Here is a 21,668-nt window from a genome sequence, read left to right as displayed (position 1 = left end):
GCCCTTCCCATCGTATTTTCTAATATTTTTACTCATTGCATAATTTTATTGAAGGTTTATCAATCTTCTTTGTTCCTTCTTTGAAACCACTCATCTTATTATTCGACTGGTGAACTTCTTGTAAAATTTTCATCGATGTTCCAAAATTAGATCATCTCCACCCCCAATATTCATTCTAGAATCTACACGTAAAGTGTAGTTCTTGAGATCTTTATATTGTACATTCAGCTTCATAGCTAAACTAACCATCACATAATCCGTTCAAAAAATTTCAAGCTAATTTTCCGATTACTTTCCTTCACACATGATCTTTAAAGCTTATTTACGATCATGCATGCATAAATGATTAAATGCTTCTGATAAAGGTTTAGTGGTTATAAGTTTGAAGTTACCAAACTCATTAATGGCACTTGTTCTTCTATTTGATATCCCAAATTTCTTTTGTTGACTTACAGTATTCAACATATTGAAAATATCCAGAGGTATGCCATATACTATATTCTATTTCTGATTCTTCATTATTCTTTAGACGTGCTTTATTGTCATTAGTATATTAATGAGGTTGTATCCATTATGATTATTCTGGAATGCTTGTTGATGATTCTATCACACATTGTCAAAAAAGGTCCATTTATGATCGACTCCGACCATTGATTTTCTATTAATGCATTGTTTTCAAAATTGAAACTTTTTTTTTGAACAATGCTAGATGAGTTTTTGTAATGTATTATTCAAATCTTATAATGATGCATAAGTTACAATTATAAACTACAAAATTTATATTAATTAAGTTATTTAACCAAACCAAAGAGAAAGTTAAAAAACCGAATATAGCATAAGTACAAGAAACCAAACAAAATGTTATTTAAAACTACAAATAAACTATAAAAACAAGACTTCCAATAACAATCTGTAATTATGTCGAATTAAAATGTGTTCAAAAACCACGTACACCCACGTCGACCTCATGCTAGAAAGATAAATGGTGTGTATATAATAAGAACTATTGTCCTTATTGATCTCAACACATCATTGTCATGTCTTCCATATTTACTATGACATTACATGTTAGTGTACTTTATAGTAAGCAAGATATGACAGTGTCATTCGTAAGAATATTAAGTTAGAATCAAACAAGGCAACTTTAACACAAAATAAGAAAACATAACCCTACTTTTTTTATGGGAATGTTCTATTATTAAAACCAAGTTTGTGTTTCCTAACGGGGTACTTTTATCTTTGGGAGTGTAACATTTATGCCTTACCGGAAAATGTGGCGATGTTACTAAAAGAGATATGTTTGTTGCAAGTAGTTATCATTGCATATTATGTCGTTTACCATGAAAGATTAGTTTTCATTTTTCAAAGTGGAATAGTATAAAAGAATAATGCATTTTATTATCCGAGATCAAGAGATTTTGGTAAATCTTATGAATCTTGATGGGTAAATATATGGTGATTGAAGAAATAAACAAAAAATGATAGATAAATTTGGTGTTTGAGAGTTGTTTGTATATCATTTTGAACGTGTTGATCCGATTATTATGAATTCAAGTTATAAATAGAATGGTGATATTTCAAATCAAAATAAAATATTTTAATTATTTATGGGTCAAATGATTAATTTGATACTATCCATACCAAAAGTGATTATCAAATTGCAAAGTAAAATTACTTATATATGATTATTTGATCTATTATTAAACAATTAGATGTTTCAAACATTAATATGACAGTTAAAAGTAGTTATTGCAACTATAATTGGAATTAGTTAAAAGTAAAAATGAAATATTTAATTAGTGTGGGTGCTACCCCAACTAAAATGGAGGCACATAAAATGAAATAGATGTGGAATGAGATTCTTAAATCTTGATCACTAAAAGTAAAAGCCATTCCCTACCCCATAAATAGAGACGACAAAAAGAAGTAATTTAAACCCCAAATCCCCAACAACTTCTTATTTAATTTTCAACAAAAATTCGTAAAATAAGTTGGAACAATTATTATCATCATGATTTATTTTATAAAAACAAATAGATTTTTTTTGAACAACAGCAAAATATATATAAATAAAAAAGTAATATAGTAAGTAGATATCTAGTACTAGGAATCGACACTACAAGAATACAACCACCTTTGTAATTATACTCATCTTCGAGGGCAGAATTGTCCAAACCAGGGGCAGTTTGGGAAAATTCGTCACCAAATCCATCAGTTTCATCAGTGGGCATGATCATTTTCGTCAAGGGCAAAATCGTCCGATTAATGGGAGATTGAGAATTATGGTATCATTTCGAGTTCCTATCCAATTTATGAACACCATCATCATTCATCAAGGGCAAAATCGTCCCTCGAATAAAGCTCACATGTAAATGACTTGCATCGAGGAAAGAAGGATCATAAATGATCCAAGTGCACCTGAGTTTCTTTCTGACTTCATTTTGTAAGACCTTAAAAAAAATTATTTAGTGTATGTAATCAATCCATCAAATACTCTTAATTTGCTAAGAATTTCAAGTTATAGAAATTTGTTTCTAAGTGTTATACCTTAGGCATAAAAGTACAATTGGGTTTTAAAAGAGTAAATTACACGAATGGTCCCTATGGTTTAGTGTAATTCGCACGTTTGGTCCCTAACTTATTTTTTTAACTCGAAAGGTCCCTAATGTTTGTTTTTGTTACGCGTTTGGTCCATGTCTTACCTAAAAACTATTTTGCCATTGATTTTTCAATTTATTTAAATAAATAAACCCCCAACCCCACCCCCTTCACCTTATCTTACCTACCCCATCCTTTTTCCCTATTTAAACAATAGTCTTTTTAGGTAAGATAAGGACCAAACGCGTAACAAAAACAAATAGTAGGGACCAAACGCGTAACAAAAACAAACAATAGGGACTTTCCGAGTTAAAAAAATAAGTTAGGGACGAAACATGCAAATTACCCCAAACCATAGGGACCATTCGTGTAATTTACTCATTTGTTTATTATGTATGATTATGAATTGTTTACAAGCATATCTATGTGGTTGGTCCATCATCCGAAAATAAGGTACATGTATGACACATGAATGTGTATTTAGTACATATGGATTTTAAAGTGTTAAATTCTTAAACATGGGTATGGGAAGCATATAATGTTATTGCATTGTGTAAGATATGAAACATTTAGCTAAAGAGTTCACAACATATTGACTAGTTTTGACAGTTTGGAAAAGTATATTATCTAAATCGCAAAAATTAGTAAAAATGGAGATTGAGATGTTGAAATATAATGTTAATCCTATAAAATAATTAACTATGTTATTTAAACACCATGGGATGATCAATAAAATTAAGGGAAAATTACTAATCTACCCATAATTGTTAATGACTTATCAAAAAATAGCCAAAAAATGAGTCTTGTCCCAAACTAGCCCACGAAACAGTAGTTATTTATATTCGTCTACTGTTTCGGTGTTTCGTCTACTGTTTCGTGTTTTCTATAAAAAAAAAATTTTGAAGTAACAAAACCGTAGGTTTTTTTAAAACCTACGGTATTCTCTCAATAAAATACGATTTCCCAAACCGTAGCCTACGGTTTGGGTAAAAAAGTTACGTTTTTTTTTTTTTAACTACGGTTTTGTGCTAAAACCTACGGTTTTTTTTATTAATTTTTTTTTAATATAGAAAAAATACTCTATATTAAAAAAAAATAATAATAAAAACCGTAGTTTTTAGCACAAAACCGTAGCTTTTACCACAAAACCGTAGTTAAAAAAAAAAAAAAAAAAAAAAGAAAAAAAAAGCGTAACTTTTTTACCCAAACCGTAGGCTACGGTTTGGGAAACCGTATTTTATTGAGAGAATACCGTAGGTTTTAAAAAAAACTACGGTTTTGTTACTTCAAAAAATTTTTTTATAGAAAACATGAAACAGTAGACGAAACACCGAAACAGTAGACGAATATAAATAACTACTGTTTCGTGGGCTAGTTTGGGACAAAGATTAATTTTTGGCTAAAATTGTTAATTACTTCCCTAATTTGGTTAGTTTAGTAATTATCTAATCAAGGAAATACTAATTGTGATTTACTATTTGAAGAGAAACAAAAATAAATAAGTTTTGGGCTGTAGATGGGTTGGAAGGCCACACAACGTTGAAGTTGAGGTCCATTTGGTGTTAGTACCTTGGGCCGAAAAAGGCTCATTGAAATATCATGAGATCGGACCGAAAAAAGCTCACGCATCCAGTCGGCGCATAGCGAATGAAAAAAAACGTTCGTCCTGGATTCTCTTCCTAAAAAAATCTGCGAAGTTGTGGCGACTCGTGGAGCAGACAGCGAGCTCCGCTTGAACAGAAAGCAGCAAGCTGCAAGCACTACTCCAAAAGCAGTGAGCTCCGCAACAAAAGCGAAGCGAGTCGCGGTAGCCTATTAAGTTTTTCAGTTGCATCGTACCGTACTATGAGAGGGGTTCATACCTCCTTTAGATAGAGCCCCCTGCTCCTAATGTAGAGCTAGAACTACTCTCAAGACTGGTCTCAAGAAAAACAAAATAGATAGATAGATACCAAAATGATAAATTAAGATTTATTAAAAATGATAAAACTTAAGTTTAATTAAAAAAATGAAAGAATTCGTTTGATTAAAAATTACGTAGTTAACAAAAAAATAATTTTCAAAGATGGCTACCTTTGACAGTTCAAAGATAATGAAAAAATATGCATAAATTTAAAATTGCTGAAAAAATAACAATAATAGTCCTGTTTAGGGCGTTGTATTTCAACCAATACTAATCCAATTAAGATGGTTACAAAGCCTAACTTGTAGCCAACACAAATAAGTACATGGAAAAATTAGTTCATTTTGAGCTCGCATGAGAGAGAGAGAGAGAGATTGGAATCGGTACCTGTACATATTACTGAATTTCCCCTAACCCGACAGTACCGGAACCGAAAGTACTGAGAATCGATTTTGGCGATTTGGAGGAACTGAGTACCGAACCGATTTATCATATACTGTACCGGTTCAATTCGGTATCAGTGATACTTTTGCTCACCTCTAAATCAACACAAATTAAGAAGAATGACTTTCTCATAGATAACTCTAGTACCCGTCACGAAAGAAACATACTTGATGATAATCCTATCGCCAATGATGATATGATTCTCGTTAGAAAAGATGAACTTATATGCATATAACTAGAAATTAATATTCAAGAACTTCAAAAAATATTATAAAAACTAGATGGTTTCCCGCGCGTTGCGCGGGACGGAAAATTTTTAGTTATTTCAAAAAATATTTCATGCTTACAAAAATGTTGAGACGACGTGCTTTAAAATAACATCAGAAATGATCAGTCCCTAAAAAAATACATAAATGACAACAATTTCAAAAAATTGCATGGTGATTCCAACTCCAAAATTTGAATTCCTTCTGGTTTCCATCTTAATGAAATAAGGGAGTGACCTTCGTATGAAATTGTGATCTGCAAAACCCAACTAACAAATTTGAATGTATCAATATCAACAAAGGTTAGAAAAATAGCAAATTTTTAGTATTTTTATATAAATAAAAATCAATTTTTATAGTTTTAGGACTATATTTCCCCTGAATAATGTTTTAATATTAAAAAAAACAATTTTTACATTTTTAGGACCATATTGCCCCTGCACACTTTTTATATTAATAAAATTAACCTGATTAATTTGATGTAACTTTTTTTTTTGGAAAAAACTTCTGATTGCGTGTTAACAATTTTGTGATAATGAATGAGTCAACAATTGCAAATGTAAATAAGACTGGGAAAGATGGGTAAAATAAGAAAGCATAACAGTGTTCAGAAAGAAGATTGATAGAAACCTGAAATAAAGGTCTATAGATATTAAGCAGATGGTGTTGGAGAGCGAAGCATATGAGGTGTTTCCTGGGGCAAACGAACCTGTGATGATCAAGACATAAGCAAGAGCAAGAATCGAATTAGACTCATGAAATATACCCCTCCTTGTAATTTGGTCAATCTTTGTGAAGTTCTAAGATTTGGTCATCAGATGATGCATCATGAATAATTCCAAGGACATTGTACAAAAATTAATTTAAAAATCTTTTTAAGTTTGTAAAGATTTTTTTAATTCCGTTTGTTTTAATCTAAATTTACTTTTTTTTCTCTAGTAATCATCTGTTATTTGCTATCAATTTACAACTTTGAATCTATAGAAATCAAGAGAAAAAACAATGTTGCTTAGGGGATATGAATAAAGATACTAAAAAAGCCTGCAAAAATAAAGGTAATTGGTCTAATTAAAAGTCTGTTCTTTTTCTTTCTTTTTGGGGAAAAGCGTTAACTATAGCATACCTTCCATAAATCCAGTAACCGGACTTCAACTAACCATGTCACAGTCAAATCCACCACCTCTTGACACTTTCTCCCACAGAAACAAAACATATCCACTTAAATTAGTTCGTTTAATCTTGCTTTCCTTCCTGCCACAATCTGCCATAATTTTCTCATGATTTGTCTGATTAGATATAGATTACACACAAAACATATAACCAGAAAATAATAAAAAAGGATGAAAGAACCACCTTAAGCCTCCAGAGCGAAACAGGGGATAGTAACATAGCAGCAGTTGCTAACAACATAAATGCAAATAAAATTTATAATTATGCCTCAACCTGGAATTGCTATAATCTGTTGTTTTCTATCTAACCTACAGCTAAATATTAAAATAAAATAATAAAACCTGCATAAATCATTTTTTTACTGACCAATTGGTTTTGTAGAACCTTTCTTTTTTCCCCTTTTGTCTATCATTCTTGAATCAGGTTGTCGGGTACTCTTCATTCTCCGGTGGTCGCCACATCTAACAGATGACGCAAGAATCAAATAATTAACTATCAGGCATTTAACATAAAGATAGTATATTAAAGGGAAATTTAGAAAAGAATCCAAAATATATAATAAAAAGGATATGTGCTGCAAACTGCCGAGAGTTACCTGAAGATGAAGAAAATATAAACATAAACAAATTTTATGAATATAGACAATGGATGAAACTTGTTTGCAAATTGAAACAATATATCCCCAAGAACTAACTGCGGTATTTTGTTTTCAGTGGTTCATATCAATCTTGGATTAAAAAATTGGTATTGTTGGTCGCACAAATCCTACTACATAAAGTGATTACCTGATAAGTACACATGAAGATCTATTCGACATGAATGTATATTACAATTTCTAACATAAGATCTCCATGTGAAAGGGGGTTCAAAACTAAATCATTCTAACCAAGAATAAGAACTAAGGTCCGACCAAGGAGATATTTACCTGATTAGACTAATGTAAGGAAATACGCCACCCTTTGGAACCGACATCTACTCGAAAACCTGTTCCAATACAAAAATCTCAAAAGTAATAAAAAAATCCATACTCATAAATCATATAAATGTGTTCGAATTGCAGTAATATATCAACATCCTTCCATTTATGTGGCATAAAAGGATTTGAAATAGATGAGCAACTGATGTGGTGGGTTTTGGGAATAAACAACAATTACCCAAATAAGAAAATCCTTGTTTATCAAAAAAAAAAAACAAAACAAAAAGAGCCCACGAACTCAAAAGGAACAACTTACAATTTAGGATCATAAACACCTCCTTCCAGCACACAAATATTATTAAAAATGTGTCCAAAACGTTATCTTCAGTCAAAACTCTATGTTGTTTTCAAAAGTTAATGTATAGTTTTACCGAAAATATCCTTCATATATATCCTGAAACAGATTGTAGTTTTGCATTTTCCTATGTCACGCCGACTTCCAAATCAGCTTGTAAGAAAAATTGGTTTCATTGTACATACACCTCTCTGAAATTGACAATGGTCAGCCTACAAAATGTGGAGATAATGTGTTAGATGACGTACAAAGCGCTTATGCAATTAATGAAACCATGTGTTCTGATGCTATTATGTTGGTGCGAACACAAAAATCACTATTCATTGACCATTTTATCCTTGCATTCCGAAAAAAAAATCCTTGTATTTCATCAATTATAAAGATACTTATGATTTTTTTAGTGTGAAAAATGTTGGGAGAAAAAAAAGGGAAGAGGTAAAGGGTAAAATGGTCATTTTGTCTCATTAAGACCGGTTTATTATGGATAGAAATAGAACATTGCATTTACAACTTCCAAAATACAGTCATCTCTAAATTCAAACATAATACGAACAATTTCCTGTCATAGAAAATAGAAAAAAAAACTTTTGATTAAATTAATCAGATTCCTCTTGGATGAAAGGGATACAAATGTTGTTAAATTTGATGAAAATTAAAAAAATTAATGCGAATATGAACTTGAAATATTAAATTCATAACAAAACATTAAATTTGTTTCGTTGTACACATCATTTTAATTTGTACAAAGAAATAGAGTGGCTGACTTGATTTTAATAATAAAATTCACAATGAGATATTAAATTTGTTGTTCATACAAATCATCCAGCCAGTTCGAGAAAGCGGATTTCTACTACTTGGCTTTTATAGTATGAAATTGACCCTGAAATTTATAATAAGAACATACATTTGTAATTAAAACAATTGTATGCCTCTCCATCTGTTGTTGAGGCTTTCAGAGCTCAAATTTTATAAGAAACTGGATAATTTATTTTTTTGGGGTTATAAAATAGAAGAAATCATATTGTGTGTTATATACCTGTAAATCCAGATGATAGTTACAACTGCTCCACATATATCATCTCCATCATCAAACTAAACTTCTTTCTCCATCTTTGATTAGAACTCGTTCGTTTTCCTTTTAACAACAAATATCGATGGATCAGATACATCTCTATCACACTATAGTTGTGAAATATGAGTATAAATAAACATAAGAGACTTAATCTGATAACCTATATATTGGTGAATACATATAAAAGCGAATTAATAGAGAAAGGCACTACCCTTAGATATGCTACCAAAAAAAAGTATTAACATTGAGGAAAAGTGTTACATTAACCTTAGATATTGCTTTTGATGATCAAAGAAGGGTGAATTGAAGTCATACCTCAACTACCCTTCTTGCTACTTCATGTTTAAGCATTGCTTCCTCTGGCTCTGGAATCAAACATTTCATCGAACACATGGCATGCAAAACGAAATAAAATTCTAATTCATAAGAAAATCTTTAAATAGAAAAGACAATACATTGAAAATTCAACAATGAATCGGTTGGTTGAACACACCGAAACCCTAGATTTTGTGTGTGACAGACGACATAGAGATTGACCTCGGTGGCAGTGCAGTGGCTCCACTATAGAAATTATCAAATCTTACCTGAAAAAAAGTTAGAAAGATATAAGGGTTTCAATCGGAGCACAAAATTGAATCCAAAGTTTAAAAATATTTCAACCTCCGAAGATGATGGCGTACGCTGTGGCGAAGACAGTGTCGCTGGAGGCGGAAGCAGGCAATAAATCGGTCACCGTGAGAGGTAGCACTTACCCCAATCAAACCCTTGAATCGACGATGGTGGAGGGAGCAGAGGGCATAAGAAGCTTCGAGGTCTTCATCTGAGGAGGTCAGGAAAGCATCGTCTGTTTCTTTAAAAAGGAACAACAACAGATGTAGAAGGCGTGAACCGGAACCTTTGGCGGTGACAACCCCGAATCTATAAAGCCTGAGATGAAGAAGAAAAGTGGAGAAAGAAGCGATCGGGTTCAATAGAGAAGAAGTGAGAAGAAGAATCGAGAGTGTAATAAGAATAGAGAGAGATGAAGCGGTGGCGGTGATATGGATGAGTACATAGAGAATAGATGGTCGGTGTAGAAGCATCTGGACGAATTGTATTTTCCAACACAATGAGGGTTACAGGGGCAAATTGTATTTTAACAAAAGAAGTGGTCTAGATCTGCCTTTAATATATATATATATATATATATATATATATATATATATATATAATATAAATTAACAAAGTGACACACAAACAAAAATAGAGGGACCGGAAATGTAATTTAAGGGACCAAAACTGGCCAAAATGTCTTCACAATTTTAATATATATATATATAATAATTTAATATATATATATATATATATATATATATATATATATATATATATATATATATATATATATAATGCAAGCAAACGTTTAAAACTTTAAATAATGAAAAATTAAAAATATTTCAACCTTTAAAAACCCACATGCCGGAGATAACCAGAGTTCACCACCGTGTTGGGGGTTTTAATAAAAGTCAAAGTCGATTCATCTGGAACCATCTACTCTTTCTTTATGTCAGCATTTACGTATCCAACTATCCATACTTCTCCCTTCGTCAAGTCACATACTTCTTCCTCCCACCATATTCACACACATAAATACAAAAACACATCGTAAATTTAGCAATCTACGATTTTCCTTACAATTCGCAGTTTTCATCGTAATTGGTAAACCCATTAGAGGTAAATTCTCTCGAATTTTCAATCTGAGCTCGATTCTTTTCAGTTTGATTTATCTGTCTTGAAGAAAACATGATTCTTACGCCTTGTATAGATTTACATATGTCTCCTTTTCAGATTTTGATCAATTTAGATACATGGGTATCCTTTCTAAGTAATTTATCCAAAATCTTTTCTTTTCCTCGCGTTTTTCATCTTATATATGGTCGAATTCGGTTTTTTCCTTCTTATTAGCCCTTGAATTGCTTCCGAATTTTATAATCCTGTTGATTAATGCTCTGGGTATTGTGTGGTTGGATGCTTTTACGATGATCGAAGCCTTAATTTTGTAGTCGATCAATATATGAAGTTGAGATTGAATATTAGTCTCTTTCAATGCAATTTCGAGCCCTAAAGATATAACTTTGACATGGATAAAACATTGAGTTCAATGAAGATGCTACTTTGTAATAGGCACTTATTGTTAGTAATTTAGGGTTCCGATTCAAGTTTCTGGTTAGTAATAGCCACCTACTTCTTTCAGGAACTAAAAATGGAGCGCGAAAGGAATTCCAATGATATATCGGTTACATGGAGAGGGAAGAATTATGTTGCGACTATGAATTTAGATGCCACTCTCGAAGAATTAGGGCACGAATTACAGAAATTGACTGCAGTGAAACCAGATACTTTGAAGCTCATTGTTCAATCCCATAAATCATCAAAACTGTTCTCTCCATTTTCCGATCAACAATCCCATCTCACTTTGCAAGAAACATCCATTCTTGAGGTGCCAAATCTTTCTTTTTGTATTTTTCTAATACTAAAACAAAATGTACATACCCTTGTTCTTAATCACCTACTTTATACTTCTAGGGGAAACCTATACGGATGATGGGAGTTCCAAAAGAAGAGATTGATCAAGTTCTAGAAAGTTCTAGAACAGACATGAGGATAGCTGGATTTGATGAAGAAGAGAAGCGAATGAGGCAAAGAATGTCAAACGGGTTTGATTCCCCATTGAAGCTTCCTCAAGGAAATTATATTTTTGGTGATTTTAAAACACTTGATCTTCCAGGAATCAAGGTATTCAATGATTTATCCATTCATCATATACTTTCATCTAGTTTTAATCAACATTGACATGATTATATTTATATCAATTACATGTGTTTTATAGTTAAATCCTCCACCTTCAGAAGCACTCAGACTAATGCACACACTTGCTGCAGATCGAGGAATTGTAGCTGTCATGAATAAGGTATTGTATAGTTTTATATTTTTATAAACACTTTTTATAATCTATAATCTTATATCTTATTTGTTTATTAAAAAAAAAGCATAAATGGCGTGTGGGAATCATGACTGAAATGGCTCCAGAGGGTTATGTTGGTGTAAGCCCAGTATGCATCCTTGGTCTTAACAAGGTAAAACTCACCACCAATTTTATAAAAAAAAAAAAACAAAATATAAATATCAGTTTCTTACTTTTTTTTTTTTTTTTTTTTAACTTTTTTTTTCAGAATAAAGGTGAGGAGATATCTTTGCGCCTTAGAACTGATGACCTGAAGGGCTTCAGAAAATACCAAAGCATTAAAAAGACTCTTTTACATGAACTTGTAAGCATCTTTATCAATTCAAGCTTCTATTTTTATAGAAGGGTGCTCTCTTTTTTACTAAAAAACTCTTCTTTCTTTCAGGCTCATATGGTTTTCTCTGAACATGATGCTAAATTCTATGCTCTTGATAAACAGGTAACAACACAAAAAAAAATCAAACTTTGAATCAAAATTCAAAACCCTTTTTGCTAATCTTGTTTCACTATGAACAGCTTAACCTTGAGGCCAATTCTCTAGACTGGACAAGATCCACGGGTCACACCTTAAGTGGGTCCCACACAAATCAACAATATGAACCAAATTTCCATGTTGAAAATAATAATTTCTCCCATAAACTTGGAGGAAACTCATCAAACATTTCACTAGCAAATGCTCGAGCTTCATCAGTTGCTGCTGCTTATAATCGTTTAGTAATCACATCCATCAATCCATCAACAACAGCATCTGAAACCCATCAAGAACCAGATCCTGATGATTCTATGGAACTTATTGAGCAAAATTACGAACCTGACCCTGATGCTTCTATTGATATCATTGAACAAAATTACGAACCTGACCCTGATGCTTCTATTGATATCATTGAACAAAATTACGAACCTGACCCTGATGAACATGAAGTGGTTCAAATTCAAGAACCTGATCCAGATGAGAGTGTAGAAACTGAAGTACCTATGGAGTCTGAAACTAGAATTATAACTTGTGAAAGAATTGAGGGGAATTTTAATTTTGTGTCTGAAAATGAAATGAAGATGGAAAGCAATGAATTTGAGCCAGATACTGATGATGAAGAGCTGCAAAGAATTCAAGATCCTGTAATGGTGGCATGTAATCGATTGAAAAAGTCGATTCAGACCCTGCAATCTGAAGTTAGTCCTTCAGAGGCTTCAATGGTGTTTCAGACTTTGGTTAAGATAGTGAAGAATGTTATTGAACATCCGGATGAAATAAAGTTCAAGAAATTACGCAAGGTTTGTCATAAGATTTTCAAGAATCATAGTTTTTTTAAAGATTAAAGACTCGTATTTTTTGGTTATTTAATTATTTTCTGTTTGGATGATTTTTTTTCAGGCTAACCCTGTGATCCAGAAGAACATAGCAAATTACAATGGTGAGCATCTTCTCTTGAATCTTGATTGATTTTGTGATTTCAACTTTTTTATTAGCATGACTTAATTAGGGTTGGAATTAATCTTGACATAATGACTTTATGGGTTAAGATTGATGATTGTTGTCAAAATAGATGGATTTTGTGAAAATTGTTTATTTGGGATGTAAGGGTAAAATGGTCATTTAATTAGATTTGTGGAGTAGTATAGATCTTAGGGTATGCTCGGTAAAGGGTAAAATGGTCATTTAATATCGACCAGACGGAAAAGAAACAATACTTTATCTAGACTTTATGGGTTAAGTTTGATGGTTGTCAAAATTGATGGATTTTGTGAAAAATGTTTATTTGGAATGTAAGGGCAAAATGGTCATTTAATTAGATTTGCAGAGTAGTATAGATCTTAGGGTATGCTCGGTAAAGGGTAAAATGGTCATCTAATCTCAATCAGACGAAAAAGAAACAATACTTTATCCAGACTTGATGGAAAAAAAAAGCAGAAACAACTCGTTAATTACAACTACTTTTTTCAAACACTTCTATACAAATAAAAGAGCTTAGTTGCATATTATTATTATATATAATAAAAGCAACTAGCCTATGAATAATATATTTTTGGGTTTTAGACTTTGGCCACACTGGTTTCGTATGTTTGTAGGTTTGGTCCCTGTGTAGAAAATAAGATACAAAAGTTGTCCTTTTTTTTGATGTGGTAGGTGCAATGGAGATATTGTTTTTGATTGGTTTTTGTGAAGATGTTGTTCAAGATGAGATTGGAAGAGCGGAAGCTTATTTGGTATTGAAAAGGAATGATCCGGGATTGTTGTGGTTGGCTAAATCTTCATTGGAGACATGTGTTGCTTTTTAGATTTTTGTTAAATGGTGATTTGATTATTGGTTGTTGCATGTTTTTCTCTTGTACAAAATATAATAATGGGGTAGTATTTGGAATTGTATATGTATTGTGAACCGAGGGCTTGTTGTATATCGATTGAATAAGTGTTTAGAGGCAATTTGGTCGTATTAAAGGCTTCAAACTATTTGTCATTTTTTATTCCAATGTACAATATATAGTTTTGGTGCAAAATATATCATTTATCATTGTTTGTACTCTTTTAGAGGGTGAGAAAAGGGTAAGGGGAGCTTATCTTTCACTCTTTCTCCTCGTGTGGTTGATCAACTTTTTTTTATAACTTTTGTTTAATTTTTTTTAATATTTATTAAATTATATATCTATTAAAGTTATAAAAAATATGTCAAAATTCATGCTTTTAATATCTACTAGTATTTACTATATATGTCTATACAATGCTTATTTGTATACTTTGCCCTCCTATTTTCATTTACTATATATGTCTATACAATGCTTATTTGTATACTTTGCCCTCCTATTTTCAGTTCAATTATTATTATTATTATTTTTTTCGCTGGCCACTCTTTATTAAATTTTCTATCTTTTTCTTCCTTGTGGACTAATGTTTTACAATTTGTATACACGTCATCTAAGCCGAAATAAGCTTTATTTTATTCTATTTTTCTTCATTTTTTCACTGAAGATCATGTATGAAAAAAAACTCATATTGTCTATCATTTACCTCTTTCCTGCCCTATTATTATGTGATTAGATTAGATTAGGGTAGTGTTATCGTTATTGTTTGTTGTTTTTTATATTTGAACCATTCAACGAAATTTTTTAAGTTCTATTTTTAACTATGGGTGTTCAAAAATAACTGAATCCAAATATCCGATCCGAAAATGCGAAGATCCGAACTAAAATTATCCGGATTTTCGGGATATCCGGTTTTCCGGATTCGGATACGGATGTTCATTTTATAAAATTTCGGATATTCCAGATATTCGATATCCGAAAATCTAATTTTTTTATATATTTAATATTTTATTTTATTATAGTAAAATGAAGAATTTAGGGTTAAATGTGTAATTTTTTCTTTTGTTACTAGTTACAATGATGGGTAATTTCTGTTTCTTTTACTGCTGGAACGAAGATATTTAGGTTGCGTTTAATTACGGAAAAACAATTTTTCATTTCCTATTTTCTGTTTTCCGTTTTGAGTTTTCGTTTTCCGTTTTCATTGGAAAATTTAGAAAACGCGTTTAATTAAAACTTATTCATTTTTCATTTCCGGTTTCAGAAAATTAGCTAGAAAACGTGTTTTGATGTGTATTTTTCTATCGGTTTACATTTTAGAAAATGGTAGTAGTGGTAGGGTGAGGTTGGGTGGGGTGGTGGTGGATTTGATGGTGGCGACGGCGGTGGTGGGGGCGGTGGAAGTAGTAGTGGTGGTGTGGATGATGACGATGGTGGCGGTGGTGGCGATGATGGCGACAGTTATGGTGGTGGTGGGGTGGTAGTGGTGGTGGCAGTGATGGGGTAGTGGTGGATATAATGGTAGGTCGAAATTTACGGTAGTGGTGTGTGTGTTTTTATGGGGGTAGTGGTGGTGATAGATGTATGTGTGTTTGTGGGGGTGAGTGTGTCGGTGTATTTGTAGAAGTGGGTGTATGGGTGTGTTTGTAGAGGGGTGTGTGTGTTTGTAAGGGTGGGTGGGTGTGTGTGTTTGTGGGGGGTGGCAGTAGGTGTGTGCGTGTGTGCACGTGTGTTTATTGGGGGTAGTGGTGGTGGTATGTATAACGTCCCAAAAATTCATAGTAAAATTTTCATTTTTAAAACAATAAATCATACAAATGAGTTGTTCCAAAACCGATCAAAGTGAGTATATTATTTAAACATCATAGTAAAGATCATAAATGACCAATGCGCAAAACTATGGGGGGTGATGTGCAGTCACGTCAGACCCTTCCCTTTCGAATCAGAAGTACCTAGAACCATGAACATAAAACCGTAAACACAAAGCTTAGTGAGTTCCCCAAAATACCACCAACCATACATATAATAGAGATTGTTATGTGCCAACCATAGTTTTCCCATGAGCTGTATCATGGTCTTTCCTTGCCATGTCGGGGGACAAAACCCTGGGTCTTGCAGACAAGTGCCAAAAGTCACCTCCTGGTCTTCCATGCAAGTATCACATAGACAACTAACATACTATATATATATCTGCCAGGATCCAGTCCCTGTTCTTGCATACAATTTGCCGGGAGCCACTCCAGGTCTTTCATACAAATGTCAAGGGCCACCCCTGGTCTTCCTATATAACATAAGCCAATGGGTCGTCATTGGTGCCTTCGACCTCCAAGTACAGTGAGGAGACTCACCTAAATCTGAAGATAAGGAGGGTTGGAAATGAGTTAAGGTCTTTAAATAGGGTCCAAGACCCACAATTAGGGTTTGCATCTGACCTGCATACGCCCAACGTACTCCAAGTATGCCCAACGTACCGGGTTGGTCATCCACGATCATTCATGCCCAGTACGCCCAACGTACTTGGCTTACCCAAAATTTTGTAACTTCTAACGGTCATAACTTCTTCTTTCCAACTCTGTTTTTGACGAACCTTATATCTACGAAAAGTTATTGAGGAGCTCTATAATCCTATCTAATTACTTTTGACTTAAAATGTAACGCCCGTAGATCAGGGCTAGTCAATTAAGAGACAATAAGTGTCGAAAATGACTTTTTGATAGAAGATTATTTAGAATGAATAGCCTTAATAAAAGTTGTAGTATAAGTTACAAGGATTCTGGATATATAAAGAATGTCGACATCCGAGTTATAACAAAGAAGTTATGACCTGTCGAAGTTTCGCGACAGAACCGGCACGACACAGCGCGACGTAAATAGTGAACTTACGATAGAGCGATATTTGGCTCTAGCGATCTAAACGAAATTCGTAGAATACGTTAAACCGAGAGCGTGCATAAAGAGAATGCCCAAATCTGACTTCGTATAAGAAAGTTATGATTTTTCTAAATTTCAGCTTAGCGGTATGCAGCCCAAATCTCGAAATTGAGATCGAGTGATCTTTGGCCGAAACAATCTAAACGAGAATCGAAGGTGTCGTCGATAGTAGTTCAACGGTAAAAAGACAGACGAAAACGGACGTCGGATGAAGAAGTTATGAATTTTTAACGGACTTTTCCTGTCCCGGCCCGTTAAAAATATAATATTAAAACTAAATTCAAAATTAGCCGACGGAGTCTAAACAAAAGTTGTAGAGCATAATTTCACCTACGCGTGGATATAAAGAACGTCAAAAACGGAGTTCGTATGCGAAAAATATGAATTTCTGAAGTTCGGAGCACAAACTTCGAGACCTGACTGCGTTCACGACGTGAACACGGTGTTCACGACGTGAACTCAGTGAACGGCACGTTTCGAGCCTAGAAGACACACGGCAAGCCTAGGAGGTGACCAGGATCAAAGTCACGACGTGAACACTTATGGTTCACGACGTGAATGTCGAATTTTCACCCTATAAATAGAAATCGAGGGTATCCGGGAATGGTTGCTAATTCACACTCTCTTTCACTCTCTATACCCTCTCTAGCCATCTTAAAACACCCTGAAGCCTCAGGAACGCCCCTAGCACCCGAAGAAAGCCCGAAGTTCCCGAGAAAAAGAGTTTTTTCGAGCCAAAACTCTGCCCGTGTGAAGCCCGGTTTTTCAGAAAACAACCCAGTCTCATTGAAGAATATTATTTTAAGGGACGAAGTGGTGTCCAATCGTCGTCTTATCAAGTGAGTGTATAGTCTCTTTCATCTTACATATAGATATGAAGTATTTTATAAAATACGTGCTATGTGTGTGTGTGTATATATATGTATATATATATATATATATATATATATATATATATATATATATTGTTTGTTTATTAAGATAGATCAGACATACCCGATCCGGGAATATGGATTAGGTAAGGAGGTAAATTTTAGATCCGGGAGTACGGATTATGTATTTTTGAACTATGTGTTCATCCGATAAGGTATCAAGTGCATAGTCCCTTTCATGAACATGATTTTAATACAAGTATTGATTAAAGTATTAAATATTTATGTGTGTGAAATATTTGTTATTGCCCGATATATGTGTTAGATATATATTTGATGATATACTATATATTTGATGATATACAACGTGCAAACCAGTTATGGTTCAATATGTGTTAAGATGTGTATATATGATATTATTGTTAAGTATACACTAGTTAGCGTTGCCTAAATGGAGATAGTATCGAAAATTGATTATAAGCATTGTAGGTTTGCCTAGTGATGGGTTAAGACTTAAAAAGGGATGTTTAGTTCAATTAAGTTTGTACATTGGGTAGCCTCTTATTAAGAGTACGTGTGTGGTGAGATCGATGATCGGTGGAGTACGTCCTACGTACAGAAGTATATTTTATGTATGAATTCCTTTTCAAAGCCCTGTGTCTTAGGTGATGCTTGTGTCGGGGTATTATTATGTTCTCGGGTACGAGTCCTACGCATACCGGAGTACTATAATGTGCCAAAAGTACTATCATGTACAAAGTCTTTTTGACACTATTATGTGTCGGTTACGGGAGCGTACGGGAGTACTCTATTAGTATTTCCCCATACTTTTTATTTTGAAAGAGCTTTAGAGTCAGTGTTTCTTTTATGAAGTGATCGGACAAGCTTCATATGTCAGCGTTTTCTTTCACGAAGTAATTAAGGGAACTTCGTAGACTGCCTAATAAAGTGTATCGGTAATAGACCACTACTAGGTATGTCTGGTGTTATATTGCTGGATAGGGTGAGTCTGGAGGTAAAATACATCACGATATTCAGATCACTGCTAGGCAAAGTTCGATGCTGGATAGGGTGAGTCTGGGGGTAAAATACCTCACGATATTCGGACCACGGCTAGGCATTGTTATCTAGATAACTACCCCTCACTTAATTGTCTTGTGGTTCTTTCTTTTACGAACGAAGGTTCGTGGTGAAAATTATTCCATTCCCCTCATTTGATGTCTTTATTGATCCTCGTTTGCTGCCAGGGAATTTCCGAAGCAGCTTCGTCAGTTTGTTGTTCATATTGATTCCTTAGGCTAGATCTCGTAAGATCATTGTATAGGGTCAGTATGTGGGGATCGACGGGATGGGATGGATTGTTTTAGAGATATGATATATATGTGTTAATAATAACAGTGGTCGTGCAGGATTTAGATATACATTATTATCACATTGTTTGAACTAGGTGTTCATTAAGTATTTTCAAACAGAGTGTTTACCAAGTATTTTGATTTAAGTGTTCACTAGTTGTAATCTAAATATCCAGGCAGCTGCGCCTAAAGGATTATATTGGCAGCTATAAATTTAGTGTCTTATATATGTATGTTGGTAGCTATGGATTTAGTACCATATAGATGAACATTGGTAGCTATGGACTTAGTACCTTGGCAGCTATGGATTTAGTGTTTGTTGTATAAACCTCAGGCAGCGATGGACTTCATGCCTATTCCTTAGGTCAATCCTTAGGAATGAAGGATAGATGATTCTTAAGGTAGATCGTCAAGATTAAAGAAGATAATGGGGATGGGTAATTGGGTTGATTGTTTGATGATTAAATATAATAAATTTACTTATTGTGGGTTGAAAACCCTATATGTTCACCAGGCTCCCAAGCCTGACCTACTCAGTTTTTCTTTGTATTACAGGTAGTTGCACCAGAGCATAAGTTGGATGACTTATCAAAATATTTTGGATTATAGGCCAGTAGTTGTAAATAACTGTTGTAAGGCTTATAATCTGCCGTTTATGCTTTTGTCCTGTATCGGAACATGACATCCCGAGATTTTGTTATATAATGAAAATACATTTCTTTAAGAAATGCTTTGATAAATTTTTATCATATTTTGTTTTGGGAACAAATTCCGCAACTCTTTTAATGAAAGAATTACTCTTATTTTATTTTAAAATCATAAATTGAATCAGTTTTTTCTGGCCGAGAAATTGGGGATGTCACAGTTGGTATCAGAGCATTAGTTTAAGCGAACTAGGAATTTGTAGGATTTCTAGACTTAAACTTAGAATGCTAAGCAATGATTGTGAGGAGTGTGTCTAATAAATTTAGGTAATGCACCTGAATATACACGAGCACTAGTATATTTTAGGAAAGATGCCTAAAATGCTTTTATGTGGTAAATGTTATATGTTTGCCATATATGATACTAGTTGTTCGGATCTATGGTTTTATTGCCGACCGAATCTGGAAACCTTACGTGTTTAGGATTCTAAGCGTATGACTAAGATATTAGAACTAGCATGTATACATTTCAGAGTGATAAAGAGATTTATACGTCTATCGTAAATAAAGCTTTCCTATCTTAAAATTCTCGCCTAAATACACTGAACGTCTGCTTGGGTGTACAAAACGTTATGGTGAAGACTCGTAGAGAATTGAGTAGATGGAGGAAATGAAAGGCTTATGATAGTGAATGACACCTATCGGAAGATATCGTAAGAGTGGTATCTTGCCTTTAGAATGTGTCTGATAAAATAACGGAACGTTTAGAGGAGTACGGTACGTCTGAAGTACACCTTCGATTGGCATGATGATGGAACGATTGGTGTAATTCTTGAAGTTGTCCCATCGTTTGGAATTTCCATCACCAACCGAGTTGAAGTAGAATTGATGATTGAAGATACGCATGGAAGAAGTCCTAGTAGAGTCTAGGAAAATTTTTATGATTAATTGGACACATTAGTATGTGTTAAATTGTTTTGTGATTTTAGGACTTGGGGACTACGAGACCATACTTTAGACGAGTATGAGTAGGTGTGAATAGTATTAGAGATCTATACTAATGGAAGCACAAGACTCACACTTGGATCAGGGAAAGTCACAAGGTTACCAAGAAGCTAGTAATTGATCCCGTTTTATTCATGTATGTCGTTACCATCGTTTCGGTAATGACTCAGAAGATGAATGTTAATCTGACCTAAGTGGTCATATCAAATTGAGTCTGACTACGAGGAGTTTGTTACGTGGTTCGGAGAACCAAGTTCGATGTAACATCTGACTTAAGTCAGAAGATTGAAATCAATGTGATCGATAGAATCGCGCTCGTTGTTAGAGAAATTGGTAGCTAGAGATGCTACATGTTAAAATGTAATTATATCACATTAGAACATAAAGGAAGGTATAGTTTGTTCTGGAATTTGACTCTAAGAGACTTGAGTCTAAACGTTGCATCACACGATGATATGTCATTAAAATATAACACATCGATCCATGGTAGTAATAAAAGAACTTGCCTTAAGTTTGTTAAAGAAGAAGAAGGAGTCTCCAGTAAGGATCAAGATTGTGACTTGAAGGTCATAATTTGGAGTTTAACATAAGATAGAAAGCAGGTGCAAGATTTGAGCATCGCCTGCAGTCAAGAAGCCCAAAAGTTAGATACTCGTCCGAAGAAAAATATATATTACGGTTATTACATAGGATGGAAAGATAACGTATGGAATCATTATACCAGACCTATTTCGTTGATGATTACGGGACGTAATCATCCTAAGGGGGAGATAATTGTAACGCCCGTAGATCAGGGCTAGTCAATTAAGAGACAATAAGTGTCGAAAATGACTTTTTC

The 21,668-nt window shown here is 33.6% G+C and overlaps 1 protein-coding gene and 2 long non-coding RNA genes across 6 annotated transcripts; 1 reads left to right on the top strand and 2 right to left on the bottom strand.

The window, feature by feature from the left end:
* Positions 1–6,753: 6,753 nt before the first annotated feature.
* On the bottom strand, positions 6,754–7,685 carry LOC145124197 (uncharacterized). Its single transcript, XR_013715524.1, has 3 exons — positions 7,614–7,685; positions 7,307–7,365; positions 6,754–6,842 (listed from the first exon to the last, which is right to left on the bottom strand). It is a non-coding gene; the product is annotated as an uncharacterized LOC145124197 (long non-coding RNA).
* Positions 7,686–7,791: 106 nt separating this feature from the next.
* Positions 7,792–9,073, bottom strand: LOC145124210 (uncharacterized). The gene is made up of 3 exons (XR_013715525.1): positions 9,040–9,073; positions 8,689–8,787; positions 7,792–7,864 (listed from the first exon to the last, which is right to left on the bottom strand). It is a non-coding gene; the product is annotated as an uncharacterized LOC145124210 (long non-coding RNA).
* Positions 9,074–10,252: 1,179 nt separating this feature from the next.
* On the top strand, positions 10,253–14,238 carry LOC145124452 (zinc metalloproteinase-like protein). 4 transcript variants are annotated; one of them, XM_079059777.1, is made up of 10 exons: positions 10,255–10,437; positions 10,958–11,203; positions 11,290–11,499; positions 11,594–11,674; positions 11,754–11,840; positions 11,937–12,032; positions 12,114–12,167; positions 12,245–13,000; positions 13,101–13,140; positions 13,830–14,238. In XM_079059777.1, the coding sequence occupies exons 2-10, from the start codon at positions 10,967–10,969 to the stop codon at positions 14,003–14,005; spliced, it is 1,737 nt and encodes a 578-aa protein (XP_078915903.1). In that variant the 5' UTR covers positions 10,255–10,437; positions 10,958–10,966; the 3' UTR covers positions 14,006–14,238. The 4 variants fall into 4 exon arrangements, with proteins under 4 accessions (XP_078915901.1, XP_078915903.1, XP_078915902.1 ...); XM_079059780.1 differs by having other exon boundaries at positions 10,257–10,437; positions 13,854–14,238; XM_079059775.1 differs by having other exon boundaries at positions 10,253–10,437; positions 11,937–12,167.
* Positions 14,239–21,668: the final 7,430 nt, after the last annotated feature.

The sequence above is a fragment of the Lactuca virosa genome, chromosome 7 (assembly GCF_052849685.1).
Source record: "Lactuca virosa cultivar CGN04683 chromosome 7, Lactuca_virosa_CGN04683_v6, whole genome shotgun sequence".
In the NCBI taxonomy this organism is placed as follows: Eukaryota; Viridiplantae; Streptophyta; class Magnoliopsida; order Asterales; family Asteraceae; genus Lactuca; species Lactuca virosa.
The sequence above is the reverse complement of the archived record's forward strand: the minus strand, read 5'-3'. Positions and strand labels throughout refer to the sequence as shown.